General features: G+C 45.8%; 1 protein-coding gene across 1 annotated transcript in view; it reads right to left on the bottom strand.

Annotated features, from left to right (window-relative positions):
- Positions 1 to 19,487, bottom strand: part of MYLK3 (myosin light chain kinase 3) — a 33,692-nt gene that overhangs the window by 2,330 nt on the left and 11,875 nt on the right. The window contains exons 4-11 of the mRNA XM_006872576.1: positions 18,067 to 18,503; positions 15,438 to 15,543; positions 14,322 to 14,415; positions 13,689 to 13,798; positions 12,620 to 12,761; positions 6,654 to 6,724; positions 2,882 to 3,010; positions 1,571 to 1,723 (exon numbers count right to left, since the gene is read on the bottom strand). Coding sequence (XP_006872638.1) covers positions 1,571 to 1,723; positions 2,882 to 3,010; positions 6,654 to 6,724; positions 12,620 to 12,761; positions 13,689 to 13,798; positions 14,322 to 14,415; positions 15,438 to 15,543; positions 18,067 to 18,503 — 1,242 coding nt within the window. The remainder of the gene's footprint in view (positions 1 to 1,570; positions 1,724 to 2,881; positions 3,011 to 6,653; positions 6,725 to 12,619; positions 12,762 to 13,688; positions 13,799 to 14,321; positions 14,416 to 15,437; positions 15,544 to 18,066; positions 18,504 to 19,487) is intronic.

A 19,487-nucleotide genomic window follows, 5' to 3' on the forward strand; every position in this document is an offset into this window, starting at 1 on the left:
TCCCATGGAGCAGCTGGTGGTCTTGAACCTTATGGTTTGCAGTTGAGTATTTATCATACAGAGCCACTGTGCTTCCCTTTCAGTGACTATAATCTTATGTTAAGGTCCCCGAATGGCACACCAGCTTGTGCTCAACTACCAACCTAAAGGCTGATGGTTCATCAGGCTCCATGACCTTGAGGCCAGAAGCACTAAATGGTACCCAGCTGCCACTACCAACTGCTCTGAGAGGGATCACAATAGAAGGTCCTAGATTCAGTGGGAGAGAAACGTAGACCAAAACTCAAGACTGTAAGAAAAAGGGCAGACTTACTGATCAGATAGACAGTAAGACTATGGGCCTTAGCCAGTCTTCAGGTCTGGAGCTGAACTCACCACATTGCTCAAATTTTCAGCCAAACAATAGACAGGTCTATGCGGTGAACAATAATATCAGGGAGGTTTGCAGTCCTTAGAATAATCTACCATAAAAAGGGAAGCATTTATTTCAGAACAAAGTTCAGAAGGGTAAGGGTGATGGGAAACAGGAAAGAAGTAGAATACATGAGGCTACACTGTGGAGATTACAGTCAATGAAATGAAACAAAATGTGCACGGATTATTGAAGGGAACACCGATTTTCTTTGTATACCTTCTCCCAATTCACAATAAGAAGTATGTTTTCTTAAAATAAATAAATAAGAAGACTGATAGTTCGAACCCACCCTGATGCCACGAAAGAAAGGATTGGCAATCTGTTCTCATCAAAACTACAGCTGAGAAATCTCTCTAAAGCAGCTCTGTTCTGTGACACCTGGGGTCACCATGAGACACAATCATCTGGAAGGCAATGGGCTGTTTTCATTTGATCTTATTGAAGTATATTGCCAGACCTTCCTAACACAGCATCACTGAGTGGCTGTCATTGTTGTTAAGTGCCATCAAATTCGCTTCTGACTCATAGCAACCCTGTACAGGATTTCCGAGGAGCAGCTGGTGGGTTTGAACTGATCACCTTAGGTTCACAGTCCAATGCTGATCCTACAGATCCCACACCAGAATGAACAGTTGAGTGCAAATCATATGCACCACCCGGGTCTTTTCTTATCTGTGCTGATTTTTCAGTTATTCTTTTGGCTGAGTATCAAAACCCTCAATGTGGTCTCAGTATAGTTGTTGAAGACAGCGTAGGCCTTCATCATTAAGAAATATTTCTAGTGTTTATCTTGGGCAATAGCATCCACATGTGTGTTGCTGTTGTTATGTACAGTCTAGTCAGTTCAGACTCATAGAGACCCTGTGTACAAGAGAATGAAACACTGCCCCATCCTGTGCAGTGGAATGTCTACGTACCTCAACTTTATTTCAACACTGGTCTATTAAAAAATGATCACTTGGAAATTGGACCATTTTGTCAATGTGCATTTGTCTAAAACTCTAAATATTATTCTCTCCATTGCTTTTGAGTTAGTTTCCTCTGGTCTTTTCCCTGCTACCTTTATGGCTCCAAACAGAGCCAGTCCATAGGGACAAAAGTACTCACAGTACCCAAACCAGGGGTCATATTTCCATGGCAAGTGACAAAGGGTACCTCTTCTCCTTGACTAGCAGCCGGGAAACAAAGTCTTTGGCCTCCTCTGACAACCCTTCAAAGGTGTCCGCATCGAAATCCCAGCTACAGTTCACGATGAAATTCATGGTCTCTGCATCTGTTTCCCCTAGAAATGGGGACAAACCACTGAGTCTACAGAGGAGAGAAAACACCATCAGTAGGTGGAAACCACATTTGTCAGCCTGATCCGATCGACAGCACACAGGCGAACCTTACAGTGTTTAACAAGAGTTCAATGAAAATAATTTCCCTTACTTCTCCACAGTTGTGCTCTGTACAAAGCAGTGTAAGAATAGAACTCTGCAGGTAGGGAGGGTATTTAGAATAAGTTTTCTATCATCCTTTCTCTGCATCCCTGAAACAGAGAGTAAATTGGGGCCCAACCCAATATGTCCAATTATCAGGCATGTCTTGATTTAACTTAAAAATCGCTTATGATGTCTCTGAGACAGCCAGACTGGCTCAGATACTACTTGGGCTTCGGGGCAGGCAATGGAACATGGACTGTTTTAGGCAGAGGGGCTGCATAATTTAACTGCCTGGCCTTGGGCCACATCTCTTTCCGGCCTGATGAAGCACACACTTACAAAGTTCAGGGAAACAGGATGGCAGTTAAATGCTAAGACTGGAAGCATACATAGCATGTGTTTGTTGGGCGTCTGAGGAAATAGCCAAGGGAAATCCTTAGGTGAAGAGAAGAGGATGTTTAGTCTGTACATGAATCCATCAGCCCAGCATAACTGTACTTCCTCAGCTCAAGAAAACAGGGAGAGCAGGGCCAGAAACAACCAGGTTAGAAGATGTAGCAGACAGTGTCCTGTCCTGCTTGTCTCCTCTACTTACATCTTCAGAGACCCATGTCCCCGGTAACTGCCAGCATTTGCATTTATTTTGTGGAAGGCTTTCCCTCAAGCTGAAGCTTTTCCCACCCAGTGGTGCCAGGAATTTTATGCTCCCCCTCCCAGGATCAGTCCATAAATAGAAGCCAACAAGAGCTGATACAAAAGTACCCTGACTTTCTCCGTTATTGTGAATGTGTTCTACCTGGATCCTAGACTTCCCCAGCAGGATTGAGCCCCAGTTGCTCACTATGGTCAATAATACGCCCTTTACTGCCTGTCTTCCCTTCTCCTCTTACTCCCCCACTTCTTATTGGTGTTTCTGGGTGTCACTCCCAGGCCTCTCAAAAAATAAATGACTTGCACTCAAATTCTTATTGCTTCTGAAGGAACTCAAACTAAGCCAGATGGCCCTGTCCCTGCTGGAGAGCCGGGCCTCTGGGACACTCACAGCATGTAGGTGATGACCCCCACACTCCACATGTCCGTGGGAAATGACACAAACTCGTAGTTGACGACTTCTGGGGCCAGGAACTCAGGGGTACCAAAGTTCACCTTCAGCTTCTCCCGTGGTTTGTACCTGGGGAACAGGGTTGTAGAGGGCAATGGGAATGTGCCTTGGAAGAAGATGCTGATGTTGGAACTAATTCCTGGTGGGAAGTAGACATCCTTGCTCTTCCTCATACCCTGACCACACATGTGCTCTTCTGGGGAATTATCTTGCCCCCAGGTGCCAAACTTCAGGCCTTCCTAAGTTACCAGAGAGAATTACAAAGCCACAGTCCTCCTTCTGGGGCATTTGTAATCTGAAAAAGAGAGGTCAATCTATCTTACTCGGCAAGCAGCCACAGGCATGAGCACCAATAACTGGGGTAGAAGGATTTATATTTGCTGTTTTGTTGTTGCTGCTGTTTTTAAATTTTACATTTGTGAATCAAGTGAAGCTTTATAGAGCAGGTCATCAGTTTTACATTCAACAAGTCCTACTTCGCTTAATTACAATGATTGCAATCCCTCCATGTACCATCAGTTAACAGTATTTACCTCTATTCACTTTAACTCTGGCATTCCTCCCTGTGTCTCCCGTTACCGGCATCTGCCCTCTGCCAACCTCCCTCTTGTATATTGCCTGCCCTGTTGCCCATGTTAACATATGCCTACCCTCTAAGCCTGTGAATAATTTTCCCTCCCCAGCCCTTAAACATCATAGAATGTTTTTTTGGTTTTTTCATTTTTCTTGTGAATTGGGTGGAGGTTTACAGAAAAGATCATCAGTCCCACGGGGCCTTTCTTTTAGGAGGACGCACTTCCCAGAAAACAAGCCAATTTGTCAAAAATCAATTTGCAAAACTTATTTACCAAACAACCCTTTTGCTGAATGACCAGTTGACCAGATTACCGACAACATTTTCAATGTTTGCTTTTCATCTCAGAGCTATCCTTGAGCCTGTCAGCACAACTCCATTCTCTGTAGTTTTCTGAGCATCACCTACACTTCTTCAATGCTCATTTTTAATGTGTTTATTTTCTTGGACTTTTCCTCCACCTCTGGTTCCATCAGTAAAATCACTGTTTTCAATGCCCTTGACCAGTTCAAGGTATTTGTCTGACAGCATTTGATGGGTTGACCATTCAACTTACGGCTGATTGTTTAGGTAAATTAACTTCCAGTCCTCTATACTCTCCTACCAGGTAAGACTATCATAAACTCTTCAAACTTCTTTGTCTAACATCCAGGCCTCCTCACTGGCACCATCATCTTCTATTCTACAGCCTCACACACCTCTGCTGCCTTCCTTCTGGGCAGCATGCTAGAACTGGTTCTCACAGGACCATGAGAGCTGATTGTGCAGGTCTCCTCCAAACTCTACATTCAGGGACGTCAGATGGTAGCTTGAAATCGGCCATGGTGAACATTTTCATATGACCAAAATTGACAAAGGTTACAAATCAAGTCCTACCCACCCCACTCTAGGCAGGTTGTTAAATATTTGCCAGTACACCACTGCCCACAGGTAACAAAGCCCTTTCCATTCTTCCTTTCCGGCTGATCAGGGAAGACTTCCTTGACTCCAGATGTTACTTCTTGCCCTGAATTCAGCATCTCACTATAAATACCCATTTGGCCATTGGTTATTTGACATTTGAGGCTGTACTGTGCATGTATTCTCAATGATGGTGAATCACCCCAAAAAGTACTTAGGTGGATAAAATATTTAGATAATACAATGGCTGTGGTTCTGCGATAGGTCATCAGACATGAACAGATACATGTGGTAGAGATGAGGATAGGGGGAAAAATCAGAAAAGCCTTACTGAGAACAGGAGGGCTCACTGTGATAATGGAAAAGTTTAGGAAACACTGTTCTAGTGATTAAAACATGTACATGAACAAGATGCATGCCAATTTGATAAGATGGGATTTGGAAAGCCAGTAAGCAATGTTTTATGGATTGATTTTTTTTTTAAGTTTTTTATTGTGAATTGAGTGATAGTTTACATGGGAGAACATTGGTTTTACACTCATCCTATCATATTTCTTTTAATTGCAATGATCATTATCATTCAACAGTATTTGCTTCTATTCCCTCTGTTTTTTTGTTTTGTTTTATTTTTGGATGTACACAAAAACACTCAAGAATATATAATAACTTAAACAACCAAAGGGCACATTTTGCAAGTCTGCCTCCTGGCTGCCAGTACACAGCCTTTCTCTTTTCATGAGTCTAGAGTCCTCAGCTGCTCAATCTCTTCATGTCCTCATCTCTGCCTCCATCTCTGGTGTCGCTGCTTCTCTGAGTAGGGTCCCACATTCTGCTCATGCTCTATGGATTGATTTTTTTAAGTGTTAGGGTTGGGGGAAATTTTACTTTGTTTGGGAATACTATACATTGCGTAATGGGGATCCTGAGGGAACAATAGGATGAGCTTGATTCTGCTGTCACGCTACTTGGAGTCCCATCCTTCATGTGAGGCACTGAAAATGCATCTCTCACCTGCAAATGGACATCACTGGCCATGTCGATGAATGAGGAGTGATCTTTTGGTTTTGAATTCTACCTCTGGAAGGTATGTGTGTGGAGATTAGAGGCTGAGCTCAGGCATGCATGAGCTCTCCTCCATGGCAATGTGGCCTGGCTTTCTCCCACCTGTGATGGAGTGGGGGATGCTGTAAGGCTTGCAGCATGTGGACTAACCATCAGGGTGAGAAAGAATACTTCAGCAAGAGTTGAAAATTCAGCTGTGGTGTGAGGATCTACCTAGAAAATATGTGACTCCCCAGAGACAAGTCAGTCTTGGTGGAAAACAAATTCTAGAAGCAGCCTAGAGGATGGGCATACAATATTCCATATTTATGAACCTCAAAGCCCTGAAGGTTTGGGGAAGCTCTTTCAAATGTCAAGGGGCTGCTATTGGTACTATGAAGAACCCACTGCACCAGGGGTGCATGAGCAGGGTCCTATAGAAGCACAGTGTTTATCATACATTTATAAGCACTTATGACAAAATAGGATTGTATAATAAAACTATATACTTCACTAGGCTGTATGCATTTTAAAGGACTTTAAGTATGATTTTTAGTATATACAATGTTTACTTTATATACTGAAACTTGAGCACCTACTCATCCTCATGGGCCGGTCCCTCATAACTGCCCCGTGTCTCATGTACTGTTATTAATCACCATTTGACCAAGATCCACCTCTACACTGTCAGGACAAGCTTCCCTACTTAGCTCAGTCATTTCTGGGAAGGCAGAGATGGTATGAGATGCAACAGAGCCCTAGGAGAACCTCTAGAAAGTAAGTCTGGGAAAGGGCCACCCAGCACCCCTATTTGGTGGACCTCAGTTAACCATCACTGGACTGCGAACCATAAGGTCAGCAGTTCAAACCCATCAGCTGCTCCTTGGAAGCCCAATACAGGGTCACTATGAGTTGGAATCGACTCAGTGGCACTTAACAACAACTTTTCTGCTTAGATAGCTGAGTTAACTCTTAGATAGCAATAACTCGACAATGTTTTAAGGAAAAGTATTTCCCACAGCACAAAGCCACCCCCTGCCTATGTGCACAGTCGAAGGCTACAGCCTCTGAATGGGAGAGTTCCCCTGGGTCAGTCCCCAAACTCCTGAATTGGCTGATCCACGGGTAGCCATGCCCAAAGGAGCCACAAGTAGTCCCCCAAGAGTTCTGTCAAAGTGTCAAAGAAAATTGCCCTACCTTCTGGCCAGTCCGAAGTCAATGATCTTAATTTGGTGTCCTGACTGACTGACACACAGTATGTTCTCTGGCTGAGAAAGAAAGGAAAGACAGTTTAGCTCAAGGAAATCTGAACTCCCACATTTATTTGTGGGCCTCAGTTTCCCAGGCTCCAAGCAGAGTGCGTGGCTCAGGGAAGCCCTACAGCGCTAGACAGATCATGACAGTGAATCCAGCAGGCTAGTGTGAGGCAGTACGTGGAATGGTTGTGGAGATAGGGATTGTGTCAAGGCGGAGGTGGGTGGGGCAGGTCATTGCTCAACTCCAGCAGAGTCGCTGTGCAGGAAAGCAGGCCCAGTTGCCAGAGTTTCTTACTCCTCAAGACAAGCCAGAAATCCAGATTTTTATGTAAGAAGTTGATGCTTTTAAGTGTAGGCAGCAAAATCAAATTTAAACACATATTCGCAGTGTATGGGGGAGATCAACTTCCGGCATGATGGCATGGGGAGCTCCACTGACCTGCTTTCCCTGGTGAAAATTCTAACAACAAGCCAATTAAAAAAAAACACACAAAACATTCTAAAATCTCTGGAAGTGGTTCTGAGAGTATATGAGGAAGCAGCGCTTCAAAAAAATCTACAAAAATTCTGTAAGGAAGTCTGTGGTGTTTGAACCAAGACCACTCGTTCTCTCCTTCTTCCCAGCTCAGCAAGGTGAAGGCTCCTCTCCAGACTGCTGCAGCCAAGGGCATAGGGCTTCCTCTGCCCCAAGCTCCTGGCCAGAGGGCTTCCTTCCCTATAGAAGCAGAATTTCAGTGGTTTCATCTTGCCACCAGCTGTCTATTGGTGAGGCCAAGTCTAGAATTGTGTCGTCAAAAGATGGTGGCTTTCTTTGGCCAGCTTCCCATTTGTGGAATAGAGGCTTGACTTAGCTTGGCATGGCACGTTGAGAATATTGGCATTCTAGTAGCCCTAGCCCCAGCACATGAAAAGGTGGTTCCATCCAGAAAAGGCAAGTCCAAAGGACCCCAAGCTGTGGCCCCTGACACTCCACTGACTGTTCATCTCCTAGAGTAGATGTCATTCATAAAGAGAAGCTAGGTATTGTCCCTATGCCCAGTTCAAGAGTCCTCAGCACAGAGATTTTGCCTGGGTAGAGAAGCAAGCCACAAAAGAGGTAGCTCCTAATTTCACCAAAGAAACTGGCTTCATTTGCTGGGAAAAGTTTACACCTGAGGGTACTTACTGTCAATAGTGGAGACTGTGGGGAAAGGCAATGCAATTTGGAGGCAATTCATGGAACTAATGAAGATACGGCCTAGATTGTAGGCTGGCTAGTTTGCAGGAGATCAAACCAGTAGTTTCCAACTCATGGTAAACTCATACGATATCTGCAGTATAAAAGCGTGTTTCATAGGTTCAAGGCTGTGACCTTTCAAAATCAGATCACTTTCTTCCAAGGCACCTCTGTAAGGGTTCAAACTGCCAATCTTTCAGTTAATAGTCAAGTGTTTAACTGTTTGCACTATCTGGGGACTCCAGGTTTGTAGGAGAGAACCCATAAACAAATGAACTGGAAGGAGCCCTCCTGGCTTCAGAACAAATATCAAATGCTGACCTCAGAAACTATTCCTTTAGAGGAGCTCCAGATTGATTGGACTGGCTTGTCCCAAAGCACTGTGGGAACAATAGAATGATTGTCTGGGAATGAGTGGGCCGCAGCTGGGTGAGTTTAAGGAGAGACTAGAAGAGAGCCCTACCATTGCCACTGTCATCCTGGGATGCCTGTGGACATAACAGAGCTGTGTCTCTTCAGGAGCAACATCAGAGGCTCAACACTGGGCCAGGAAAACAACAACAACAAAACAGCTCTCCTCGAGTCAACCTTGACTTCACTAAAATAATCGAGCCAGTCACTAAACAAGGAAGCAAGTAACTAAACAAGGAAACAAGTCCCAGATGCGGGTAATGAATATCCTAAGTTGCTATATTATCTAAAATGTCCAAAATCTAACAAAAAGTTACAAGGCATGCAAACATGACCCATAAAAGAGTGACCCATACATACAGCAGTCAAGAGAAGGCCATAGAAACTGCCTATGAGACTCACATAGAGGCCGTCCCTGAGCAGGAGTAGAGTACCCAGTTCACTAGAGATGAGCATGTAAATTCAAATAAGCATGTGTTTACCTTGCTTACTGGGTGCTCTGCCATTGCCAGGGGCTGTAAATTTGAAAAGAGGCTTTGATTCTGTAGGAAGGTGCTGTGGGCTTGGGAATGAGACACATGCAGGCCATGTCTAGAAGCAGCCTCTTGGATGTGTTGAAAATAATGTAAAATTGTTCACCACAGATTAGTAAGTAAGCACAAGCAAGCCCATGTATACCCTGCTTATTGGGTAATCTAACATTATGTCAGGTTATGAAGAAGAAATGTTTACAATGCGTTCACTTAAAGTGTGTCTTCAAGTCGAGTTCATACATAAGTAAGAATAGGTGCATACAGTTCTTATCTGTTCTAACTTTGATGCAAGAAACAATTCAAAGTCCTTTTAATCATTTAAAAGATGCATCGGCAGCAACTGGAAGTGATTGTGATGGAGAGTTAATTTTGAGTAAGTTTTGCTTCTTTTATTTCAAAATGAGGGCACACTTAAATAATGTTAAAGGGCAAATACAAGTTCTGGTAGCGTAGTGGTTACAAGGGGCTGCTAACTTCAAGGTCAGCAGTTCACAACTACCAGCTGTTCCGTGGGAGAAAAATGAGGCTTTCTGCTCCCATAAAGATTTACAGCCTCAGAAACCCTATAATCTGTCTCAAGATTTCTGTGTGATTGGTAGCTGGTGTCTCCTCTTTCATTCCTGATTTTAGTAATTTGAGTTTTTTGTCTCTTTTTGGTCAATCTAGCTGAAGTCTTGTTAATTTTGTTTCTTGTCTCAAGGAGCCAATGTATGGTTTCATTGATTTTTCTCTATCATTTTTTTCTTCTCCATTTCATATACTTCTAGTCCTACCATTTCTTCTGGCTTCTTGTTTTGAGTTTAGGTTGCTCTTCTAGTTCTAGTTTCAAGTAGGTTATTGATGTGATGATATCTTTCTTCTTTTAAAAAATAGAGCACTTTACAGCTATAAATTTTCTCTAGCACTAATTTAGTTACATCCAATATGTTTTGGTAAATTGTGTTCTCATTTTCTTTGATCAAAGTATTTTATACAACCAAATTTTAATAACATTATTTAACCCCAAGTATTCAAAATAATATCTTTCTGATAGGTTTTCAGTAGAAAACTCTGGGAGAAAGATGAGGTGTTCTGTTCCTGTGAAGATTTAAAACCTTGGAAACCCTATACAGGGTCACTATGGGTTGAACCAACTTGATAACACTTAACAAAAAACTTGGTGTGATATTTTCCATTATTTTTTCTCATATTAAGTCTTTTAATGTAGTGGAAAAAAACATTCACATATCCAAGTTGTTTCAAACATTCTCCATTATCTAAATCAAGTATCAGCTTTTTAACTTAAATTTAAAATAGCTAAAATAAAACTGTAATGCAATTCCTCAGTCACAGCTGTTGTTGTTAAGTGTTGTCAAGTCAGTTCCAACTCACAGTGACCCAACACAGGGTTTCCAAGGCTGTGCATCTTTGTGAGAGCTGAAAGCCTCACCTTTCTCCCATGGAGTGGCTGGTGGGCTCAAACCAGCAATCTTGTGGTTCTCAGTCTAGTGCTTATGGTACAGAGCCACTGCACGCCCTCAGTCACAATAGCCATGTTCAAAGAGCCCCATAACTACTCTGGCTGGCGGTTACCAAATCAAATAGTGCAGCTCTCAAGTTCTTTCTCCATAGTTTAATCCACGTAATTCTCATAGGCGGTATATAGTTTTTCCCCCCATTTTGCAAACATTTTTTATTGTTAAGTGCCATCAAGTAGATTCCAACTCAAAGCAACTCTGTATAGGGTTTCCAAGGAGCAACTGGTGGGTTTGAACTGCTAACCTGTGGTGTGCTCATTCTACAGCGCCACACCGGCATCAACAATGAGCTCAAGGAGTTTAATCAAGAGACCACAGCAGTGGTCCCATTCAATAAGCACTGGACTGAGAACCCCAAGATCTGTGATTGGAGCCCATTAACAGCTCCATGAGAAAGATGAGATTTGCTGCTCCCTCTAAGATGTAAAGCCTCACAAACCCTATATAGGGTCACTCTGAGTTGGAAATAACTTGACAACACTTATCAACCACAACAAACCTCAGCCATGAAGTTGTTTAACCAACAGGAGCCTTAGTCTTGGCTGGGAAATGGACCTCAGCAATGATCATCTGCATGCTGAAGAGTCACAGGGTCGGGGGCTAGGGGTGGTGGTGGTGTGCTGTGGAGTCAGTTCTGACTCATAGTGACCCTATATAGGGTTTCCAAGGCTGTAAATCTTTATGGGAGCAGAAAACCTCCTCTTTCTCCTGAGGAGCAACTGGTAGATTCTTTCTCCTGAGGAGCAACTGCAGTTAGCAGCCGAGTTCATAATGCCCCAAAAGCTATTCCTTGACCAGAGCCACAGGGAAGATTTCTGGACTTCCCTTATCCACCCCACAGAGGAACACAGCTGGAAAGACTTGGCGTTAGCTTCAGTGAGTAGTGGAAGGCTGAGGCACCATCTCCACCATTTTCCTGAGTGCCTCAACTAGAAAAGAAGGTCAAGAGGAGCAAAGGCACCCCTGTAGATCCAGCCAACCTACTTCCTGTCTTCTATAGGGAGCCACTGAAATTTACCCCTATCCAGCCCAGCAGACTAAGAAGCTCTGGTAGTGTAGTGGTTACAAGTCGGGCTGCCAACCTCAAGGTCAGCAGCTCAAAACTACCAGCTGTTCTGTGGGAGAAAGATGAGGCATTCTGCTCCCATAAAGATTTACAGCCTCAGAAACCCTGTGCAGGATCACTATGAGTCGGAACTGTCTCCACGGTACTTAACAACAACAACAACAGCCCAGCAGACTGGACTATTACAGAAGCAGCTCCCATGGAATAAGTGCTTGCTACGTTTTGGAAGAAGTGCAGCCAGACTGCTCCTAGGAGGCCAAGATGGCCAAACTTCATCTCTCATACTTCAGACATATTGTCAGGAGGGACCAGTCACTGGAGAAGGACATCATGTTTGGTAAGGTGGAGGGTCAGAGAAAAAGAGGAAGACCCCCAACGAGATGGATTAGCCAAGTAGCAGCATCGATGGATTCAAGCATGGCAACAGTAGTGAGGTTGGCCCAGGATCAGGCAGTGTTTCCTTCTGCTGTACATAAGGTTGCTATGAGTGGGTACCTACTCAGTGGAACCTCACAACAACAGCCATCCCAGCACTGTGCTCAGGGTTTTATGTCTCTGACACTCTAGAACCATTCCTACTAAACAATAGGGCCCAAACTAAATACCCATTAATAGATTATTGAAAAGAAGATGCAAAAGAAGATTCAGTGGAATATCACATACCCATAAACAGACTGGGGAAAGATGTTTACAATGGATCACTAACTAAAAAAGCAAGTTTGGAAACAGAGTGCACCGTGTGATCCCCTTTACATATATGCTTGTGCATCATATCAGGTTGCTAACAGTGAAACTCTCTTAAGGAAAAGACTGAGGTGGAAAGAACTTTCACTCTGTGTTTTGTACACTTTTGTTATTGTTTTTGTTATTGCTATGTGCCTATTTTTAAATTTGAAGCTAATCTTAAAAACAAAAAGATTTTAAAAGAAGAAACATCAATTATCACTTAATCTTCAAATAACACTTATAAAGAGCTATGAGTATCCATGTTTTCCACATGGATTAAAAATGAACAAAAATCTGAGAGAGGCAGTGACTTGCCCGCCAACACCTAGGAGATGGCAGAGATCCAGAAATGGAAGCCAGGAGTGTCTGTTGGTAGAGATTTCAGAGATGAGAGCACTGGGGACCCCACCACACTACATGCTCATGGCAGAGCCTGACCTTGAGGTCCAGGTGCAGGATGTAGTGCTGATGGAGGTAATGTATGCCTTCACAGATCTGCCTGGTGAACAAGATCACATCCAGTTCTGTCAGGTGGTACTTCTCATCTGTGATCCGGTCAAAGAGTTCACCCCCATCCACACTGCCAGGGTGAAGGGAGAGACAGGCATCAGACCAAGGAAGGCTCTCAGAGGCGGCCCCAGTAAGCCCAGAGGCCACTACCACTGCCATCTAGGGCTTTATCAGGACCTTTGCTCTGGTCAGTTCTAGCTCAGAGGGAACTAGAGAAGGTAAAAAAAGAAAATACAGGATGGATTGTGCTGATACTCAAAGCTCATTTTGGATAACATAGACTAGAGTTGCAAACAAATTTGCCTATGTGTATCAACTAGTACCTACAAGACAAGAAACCTGAATGGTGAATCATACAGCTGTAAGAATCAAGTTTCCTTGAAACACAGCTCTCTTGGTTTGTTATTTTCACTTTTGAAAGAGACATGGGCATGACAAGTGTTTGAATCTCTCAGTCCATTGAGAAGGAACCACAGCACCCGCACAGGATGAATGGCCTCTGAGCCCTTGGCCCAGTGTCGGGTAGCTGGGAATGGGGGTAGGGGACTGTGGCAAGTGGGAGGCAGGTTGCCCTGTCTGCAAAGGGCAGCCACTCTGAGCTCACAGTGCTGTGAGCTGGAAATGCAGAGCCATTGTTGCTAGATCTTTTATATGTTCAAGAAAAGCCAGAAATCTGTTTCAGTGAGAAATTTTCTAATTTCCAATTGTTAACAAATAGTTCAATCTTTAAAAAATTGTGTCGGCTAAACTGACACCAAATTTCAGGCCAAATTAGGCTTACTGGTCATTACTTTGTGACAAAATGGATTTGCCTTTCGTGCTCCATGTAGATGTCAAGCACTCAAACTAAGAAGAGGGGGCAGCATGGCCCTGGATGCCCTAGTGAGAGGTTAGAGGAAAGGGAAAGACGTCCCTGGACTCAAGGTCCTGATCCAGCCCTGAACCTGCCCTGAAGAGGAGCCACTGCCCCCACTCCCCCCACCCCCAAGACACTCACTACTCCATGATGAGGGTGAAGCTGTTTTTGTTCTCAAAGGCATCATAAAGCTGGATCAGGTTCACGTGGCTAAGTTGGTTCATGATGTTGATCTCGTTCTTCACATCCTCCTTGTGGATCCAGTAGGGAAAGAGAATTTCCAAGTAAATGGGTCAGTGTCTCCATAAACACACACACACACACACACACACACACACACACACACCCATAAACACACACACCCATAAACACACACACACACACACACACACAAACCCTTCTTCTGTTTCCTGCTCTCACACCAGGGCTCCTTGACTTGCCACCCAAGCCAGGTTCTTACAAACCAGAAAAGACTTAGTGCAGACCATCCATTTCCCATGATAGAAAACCTGAGGTATAAGAAGGGCCTTGTTTTTAAGTCAGCGCCGTGCCTGATACCAGCAGGTGGACAGGCAGGTCAGGGCTAGGGAGCTGCAAGATCACTTGCTGACTGGAGAGTAGGAATGAGGGAAAGAGGCCGGAAACATGAACCAGATCTCCTGCTCAGTGTGGAGGGGACCAGGGTAATGTAGGCCTCAAAGGGAGCCTGAAGGAAGTGATGGGATTTCTGAGCTTGGCCAGAGAGACGGGGCAGGCCCAGGGCAGATGCCTTACCCGGTCCTTAACGCTTTTCACTTTAATGATCTTGGCGGCCAGTGGGAGGCCCGTAGACCTCTCTGTGCATCTGTGGACCTGGCCAAAGCGACCCCTGTAGGAACATATTGACATGATCAGCTGAGAGTCCAAAAGGCTGAGAATCACACATGGTGGCCCATCCTGCACCTTGGGGCTTACTGGCCCTGTGCTCTTTCTCCACCCACATGCCACATGGACTATCCTGTCCTGGAGGACATCCTAGTCATCACTCCCGCACTGTGTGGGAGATCCTGAAACCTGAGGCCATCCGACTCATTCCCCCTCGAAACAGAGGGAATATCCTGAAACCTAGAAAAGAATCTCTTTACTTCCATAACAACTATCCTGTTGTTGTTATATGCTGTGGAGTCGGTTCCGGGTCATAGCAACCCTGTACGGGGTTTCCTGTAAATCTTTATGGGAGCAGAAAGCCTCATCTTTCTCCCGCGAACAGCTGACCCTGAGGTTAGCAGCCCAATTCGTAACCACTATGCTACCAGAGCTCCTTAGTACTAGCCTACACCTCAGAAATTGCCTCCTCACTCCACACCACACCACAGGTGGTGCTCTGCACCTTGGGGGGAAATCTCTTCACACCTACACTGCATGGGCATTTCACCCCATACCATGTGGGCTCCCCTGCTCCCTCTGGTATATCTTCCCATATGTACACTATGGCTATACCTACACCTCTCCGTACTTTGGAGTCCTAGCATGGTGCTGTAGGGTAAGCACTTGGCGGCTAACCAGCAAGATCAACGGTTCAAACCCACCAGCTGCTCCTCAGAAACTCTTTACAGAGTCATTATGAGTTGGAGCTGACTTGACAACCAGTAACAACAGCAGCACCAACATCATATTCTACACCTTACTTCACCAGACCACGTGGGCTATCCTGTGACGTGAGACAAATCCTGTTGGTCCCACTCTGTGTGGGCTATCCCGTTCACTCTCATACTGCATGGGATACCCTACTCCTGCCTTGGCTCGGTTAACCAGTTCCTTGAACCCACCAGCAGCACTCCAGCTCAGTTCTCCATGTGTTTCTGCCCCCAGCCCTCCTTGCCCCCTCATCAAAACAGAAGGCCCACCTACCCTCCCAAGACTTCATGCTGACACACGGTGTAAGCTGCTGAGATGGAGCTCTCCTTTACACTCACCACCCGGTGTTCGAAGGGGGCTGGTGGAGCTGGACTGTCATCTGTTCAGGAAGCAACAAGGGACTGTGAGGCTCCCACATGCAGTCCACACCTTGCAGCCACCCATCCCAGGCCCGCTTCTCTGGGTGAAAGCCCTTTGCCTCTTTTGTTAGTCCCTGGTATTATTAAAGCCCCTTTTACAAGCATCATCTTATTCAAACTACCTCTTTGGCACAGGAGGAAGCTGAGGTTCGGAGAGGTGAGGTTACCAGTTTAAGGTCACACAGTGAGTGACTCCCAACACCTAGGACCTTGAGTACTCTTTGAAGCTAATCATCGTAAGGTCAAGGTGTGGTATCCTGACGGTGGGTTTGTGTGGGCCCCTAGGAAACAGAAATAACTGAGGAGAACAGAATGATGGGAGTAATTGTAAAGATACAGGCAGGGTTATGGAAAACAGCATGGGGTGATGTGACAGGGAGGCAGCTAGAGAAATAAATGCCCTACTCTCTCTCTCCTTTCCTGCTCAGAATTCCTGACTGCTGATTCCAGTCTAGGCCCAGGGCAAGAGAGCTTGCTGATGCCGCCCACCAGGGGGCAGCTCCTGGATGTGGGACAGGGGAGAGGAGTGGACCCCGTGGGTCTGGAGGGGAAATGGAAGACAACTAACATTGTTTAATGATCTTGGGTTTAATTTTTTTTATCTTTAATGGTTTAGGGTTTAATTTTTTAAATCTTGTCCTTCAGAGATGATGTGACTACCTAGAAAAGTTACATGAAATAAAGGAATAAAAGAGAGTTTAGACCCAGAGAGGGAGAGGGGCTGTGTGCTGACGACCGGGGGGTGTGTGGGTGGGGGGTGGGCAGGCTTGCAGGGGATACCCTTTGGTTGGTTGATGATGCATGGAGGGGATTGTAACCATGGCAATGAAACGATATATAATAGGATGAATGTAAATGAATGTAATGTTCTCCCATGTAAATGATCACATAATTCACAATAAAACATTTTTTAAAAAGAGAGTCTAGAATGTGTCCCAGACACAGTGACATAATCCAGTATGTGTGTTTAAGGCTGTGTTGGTGACTTGTGTGGACATTTGTTCAGGGCTTGTGAGAAAGGGCCTCTACTCCCTTCTCGACCACAGGGAGCACCCAGAAAGCTCCACTCCAGTGCCTCAGAAATCATCTGCCTAGGAGCAGGGAAATAATGCTGTTTTCTATTTGGTTTAATGCAGTCGTTTTTTACTTCTAGAGGTAAAAGTTTACATTTGATTTGAGAGCGTGTTACTCATTCTTTTGTATTGCAAAGCAAGACTCCAGTCCAGGGGAATACCAAGGGGTAACACTGTGTGTGGAAAGGCCTGGATTCTGATCGTGTGTAACAGAGATTTGAAATCTGGAATTCTTGTTTGAGATGTTTTTGCTCTGTATGGTAACTGTCTTCTGATCACAGAGATTGTATATATGAGAGGTTCTGGAGACAGATGCCAGGGTCAGGTCCTGGCTCCGCCATTCCTAACTCTGGGGACTTAAGTGTGCTTCCTATTCTTGCCCACCCTTGTTTCCTCATCTAGAGGATGGGCCCTCACAACATAGGCTTGTGAGGGTAAATACAAACGCACTGTGAGTCGTCAGTTAATATTGGCGTAGTCTTCATCCAAGGCTCAAGAAAAATTCTAAAATCACCACCTGCTCTTTGCAGTTTTAGTAATTAAGGGAGGCCTGTGTCCACCTCTGGGCCAAGTCATAAAGGAGAAAGGAAGCAGTCTGGAGAATCAGGGTGGGAGAGCACCAACAGAGCCCAGGACCACAAGCACAAGTGACAAAGACTACCAGGCTGGACCTGCGGAACATGTAGCCATTCCTCAAGAGCTTCCAGAAAGTCTCAGACAGAGAACCTGGAAGGGAGTGACCTTCCCGCCACCACACAGAATGGGGGTTCAGACCAAGGAGAGTGTGACCCTAAAGGCTAGAGGACTGACAGACTTTAGATCTCAAGGACTTGAGAACAACTCCCATCAGCAATGGGACAGAAAGCAGTGAGGCAGCCCTCACCTGCCCATCTCAGGTTCACTGAGCCAATTCTGACTCAAGGGGCCACACGTGCTACAGTAGAACCACACTCCAAGGTTTTAAGTGGTTGATTTGTCAGAATTAGATCATTAGGCTTCTTCCAAGGCATCCGTGGGAGGACTCGAACTTCCAACCTTTAGGTTAGCAGCCAAGTGCACTAACCATTTGCACCACCGGGGACTTCTGCCAGCTCATGGGCTGTGGAGGGATGAGAGTACCTGCTTTTAAACAGGATCCTTCTCGATCTCCATCCAAAATGATACAAATGGTGGAGCGCTGGTGCAGGCAGGCAGGCGGCTTTGGGAAATCTAACGGTGGAGTCATTCAGTTCAAGGCCCCTCCTCTGCAGCGGCAGGCAACCAGATTCTGGCCTTCTGCATCTATGCCTTTGTCTCCCACCTGGATGTCCCGGCAAGCTGTTCCCAAGTCTTATTCCGCCTCCTGAGACACCCATCATTTGTCCCAGAAGGCTACAGTAAGGTCCCTATGTTGATCTGGGCTTTACTTACCCAGAACCAGGCTGCCAGGCTCGGTGTTTAGGAGCGTCCTCCTTTCGGCTTCAGCTGGCCCTCCAATCCCGCCTGTGCAGTTCTTCCCAGGCATAGGGTTTCCTGCTCTGGGACCTTTGTCCTGCTGTAGGTCCCAGGCACCAGCAGCATCAGCTCCCTTGTTCGTTCTCACCAAGCTTGCTCCCATGACGAATTCAGCCTCAGGTCCTGGCTTCTCCTCCACTTTCACTCCCCAGTCACTGCTGTTGGCTCCTTGGGGGGTCTGTTCTCCCAACTCAGTCCCAAAGGCCTGAGGGCAGGGCCTGGGCCTACGTGAATCTTGCTCACCTGAGCAAGTAGCTGGTGGAACCTCCACAGAGGGTGTGGGGCTGAGGCCACCCCATCTCGTCACAAGCAGCTCCCCAGGTGTATCTGTCTCCTGCACATGTATGGAGATCCTGGGACAGAGAAAGACGGGACCCTGAGGTTTAAAGCAAGGCCTCTGGAGTCAGAAAAGACCTGCTGCTAACACTTATGGCCATGCAGCCTCTCCTAATCTCAGGCTTTTCATCTGTCTTATGGAACCATAGGGCTGTTATAGTGGTAAGAGTCAGCTGGAGGGTGGACACCAATAGGTTCCCAGCCCCTGCCCCTGATTCCTACTCAGTCTCAGTTCTGCCCAGATGGGACACCAGGAAAGGGACCAGCTTCAGTGATGGGCGGCGTGGCCGGCCTTCGATTCCACTGATGAGTCTCAAGACAGTTTGAGACGACCCTGTGGAGGACAGGCTGGATACCTCCTAGGATGGTTGGCAACCTGCCTCTGCTCCAGCCTTCCCTGAGTAAGGGATTCCCTTCCTTTCCCTGGGCTTTAGTTTATTTTTCAGCTAAAGAGAAGGATGAACCAAGTCCAGTGTTACACAGGAAACCCCAGGTTTTATTAAAATCAGGCAATTGCTTCTAACAAGTTTGGGTTTCCCACTTCTCTTGAACAAGCTGGAGACCCGGCTGAGCTGAACCCTCAAGCCCCCACAGCGAACAAGCAGCTCTCCACATCTCACAGACACACTGTGTTCATTTTCAGTCCCCAGACTCTGCAGTGATGGGGTTTGTGACCCCCAAGGAAGTCAGGAAGGTCTTCTGAGCCTTTCAGAGGGAAAGATCCATTGTCCCCAGAGTCCACACCTTCCCTTTCAGAGTGGCCCCATTCCCACCTGCCCCTCGGTGGTGACCTTGTCTGCCATGGGCTGAACTCCAGGAAGCCTGGATTCTGGTCTTAGCTCTGCCACTGGGCTTCTGGAGGACTCTGGGCAAGGCCAGCCTCAGTTTCCTCGTTCATCAAGCAGCGATGGTAACCATCACAGACATGCTGAGAGATTCAACTAAGAGCAGAAAGCACAAATGTAGGTGGGGTTTGAGGCATGAGACCCTGGACTGCTGGA

The sequence above is a fragment of the Chrysochloris asiatica genome, unplaced genomic scaffold, assembly GCF_000296735.1.
Source record: "Chrysochloris asiatica unplaced genomic scaffold, ChrAsi1.0 scaffold00204, whole genome shotgun sequence".
Classification (NCBI taxonomy): domain Eukaryota; kingdom Metazoa; phylum Chordata; class Mammalia; order Afrosoricida; family Chrysochloridae; genus Chrysochloris; species Chrysochloris asiatica.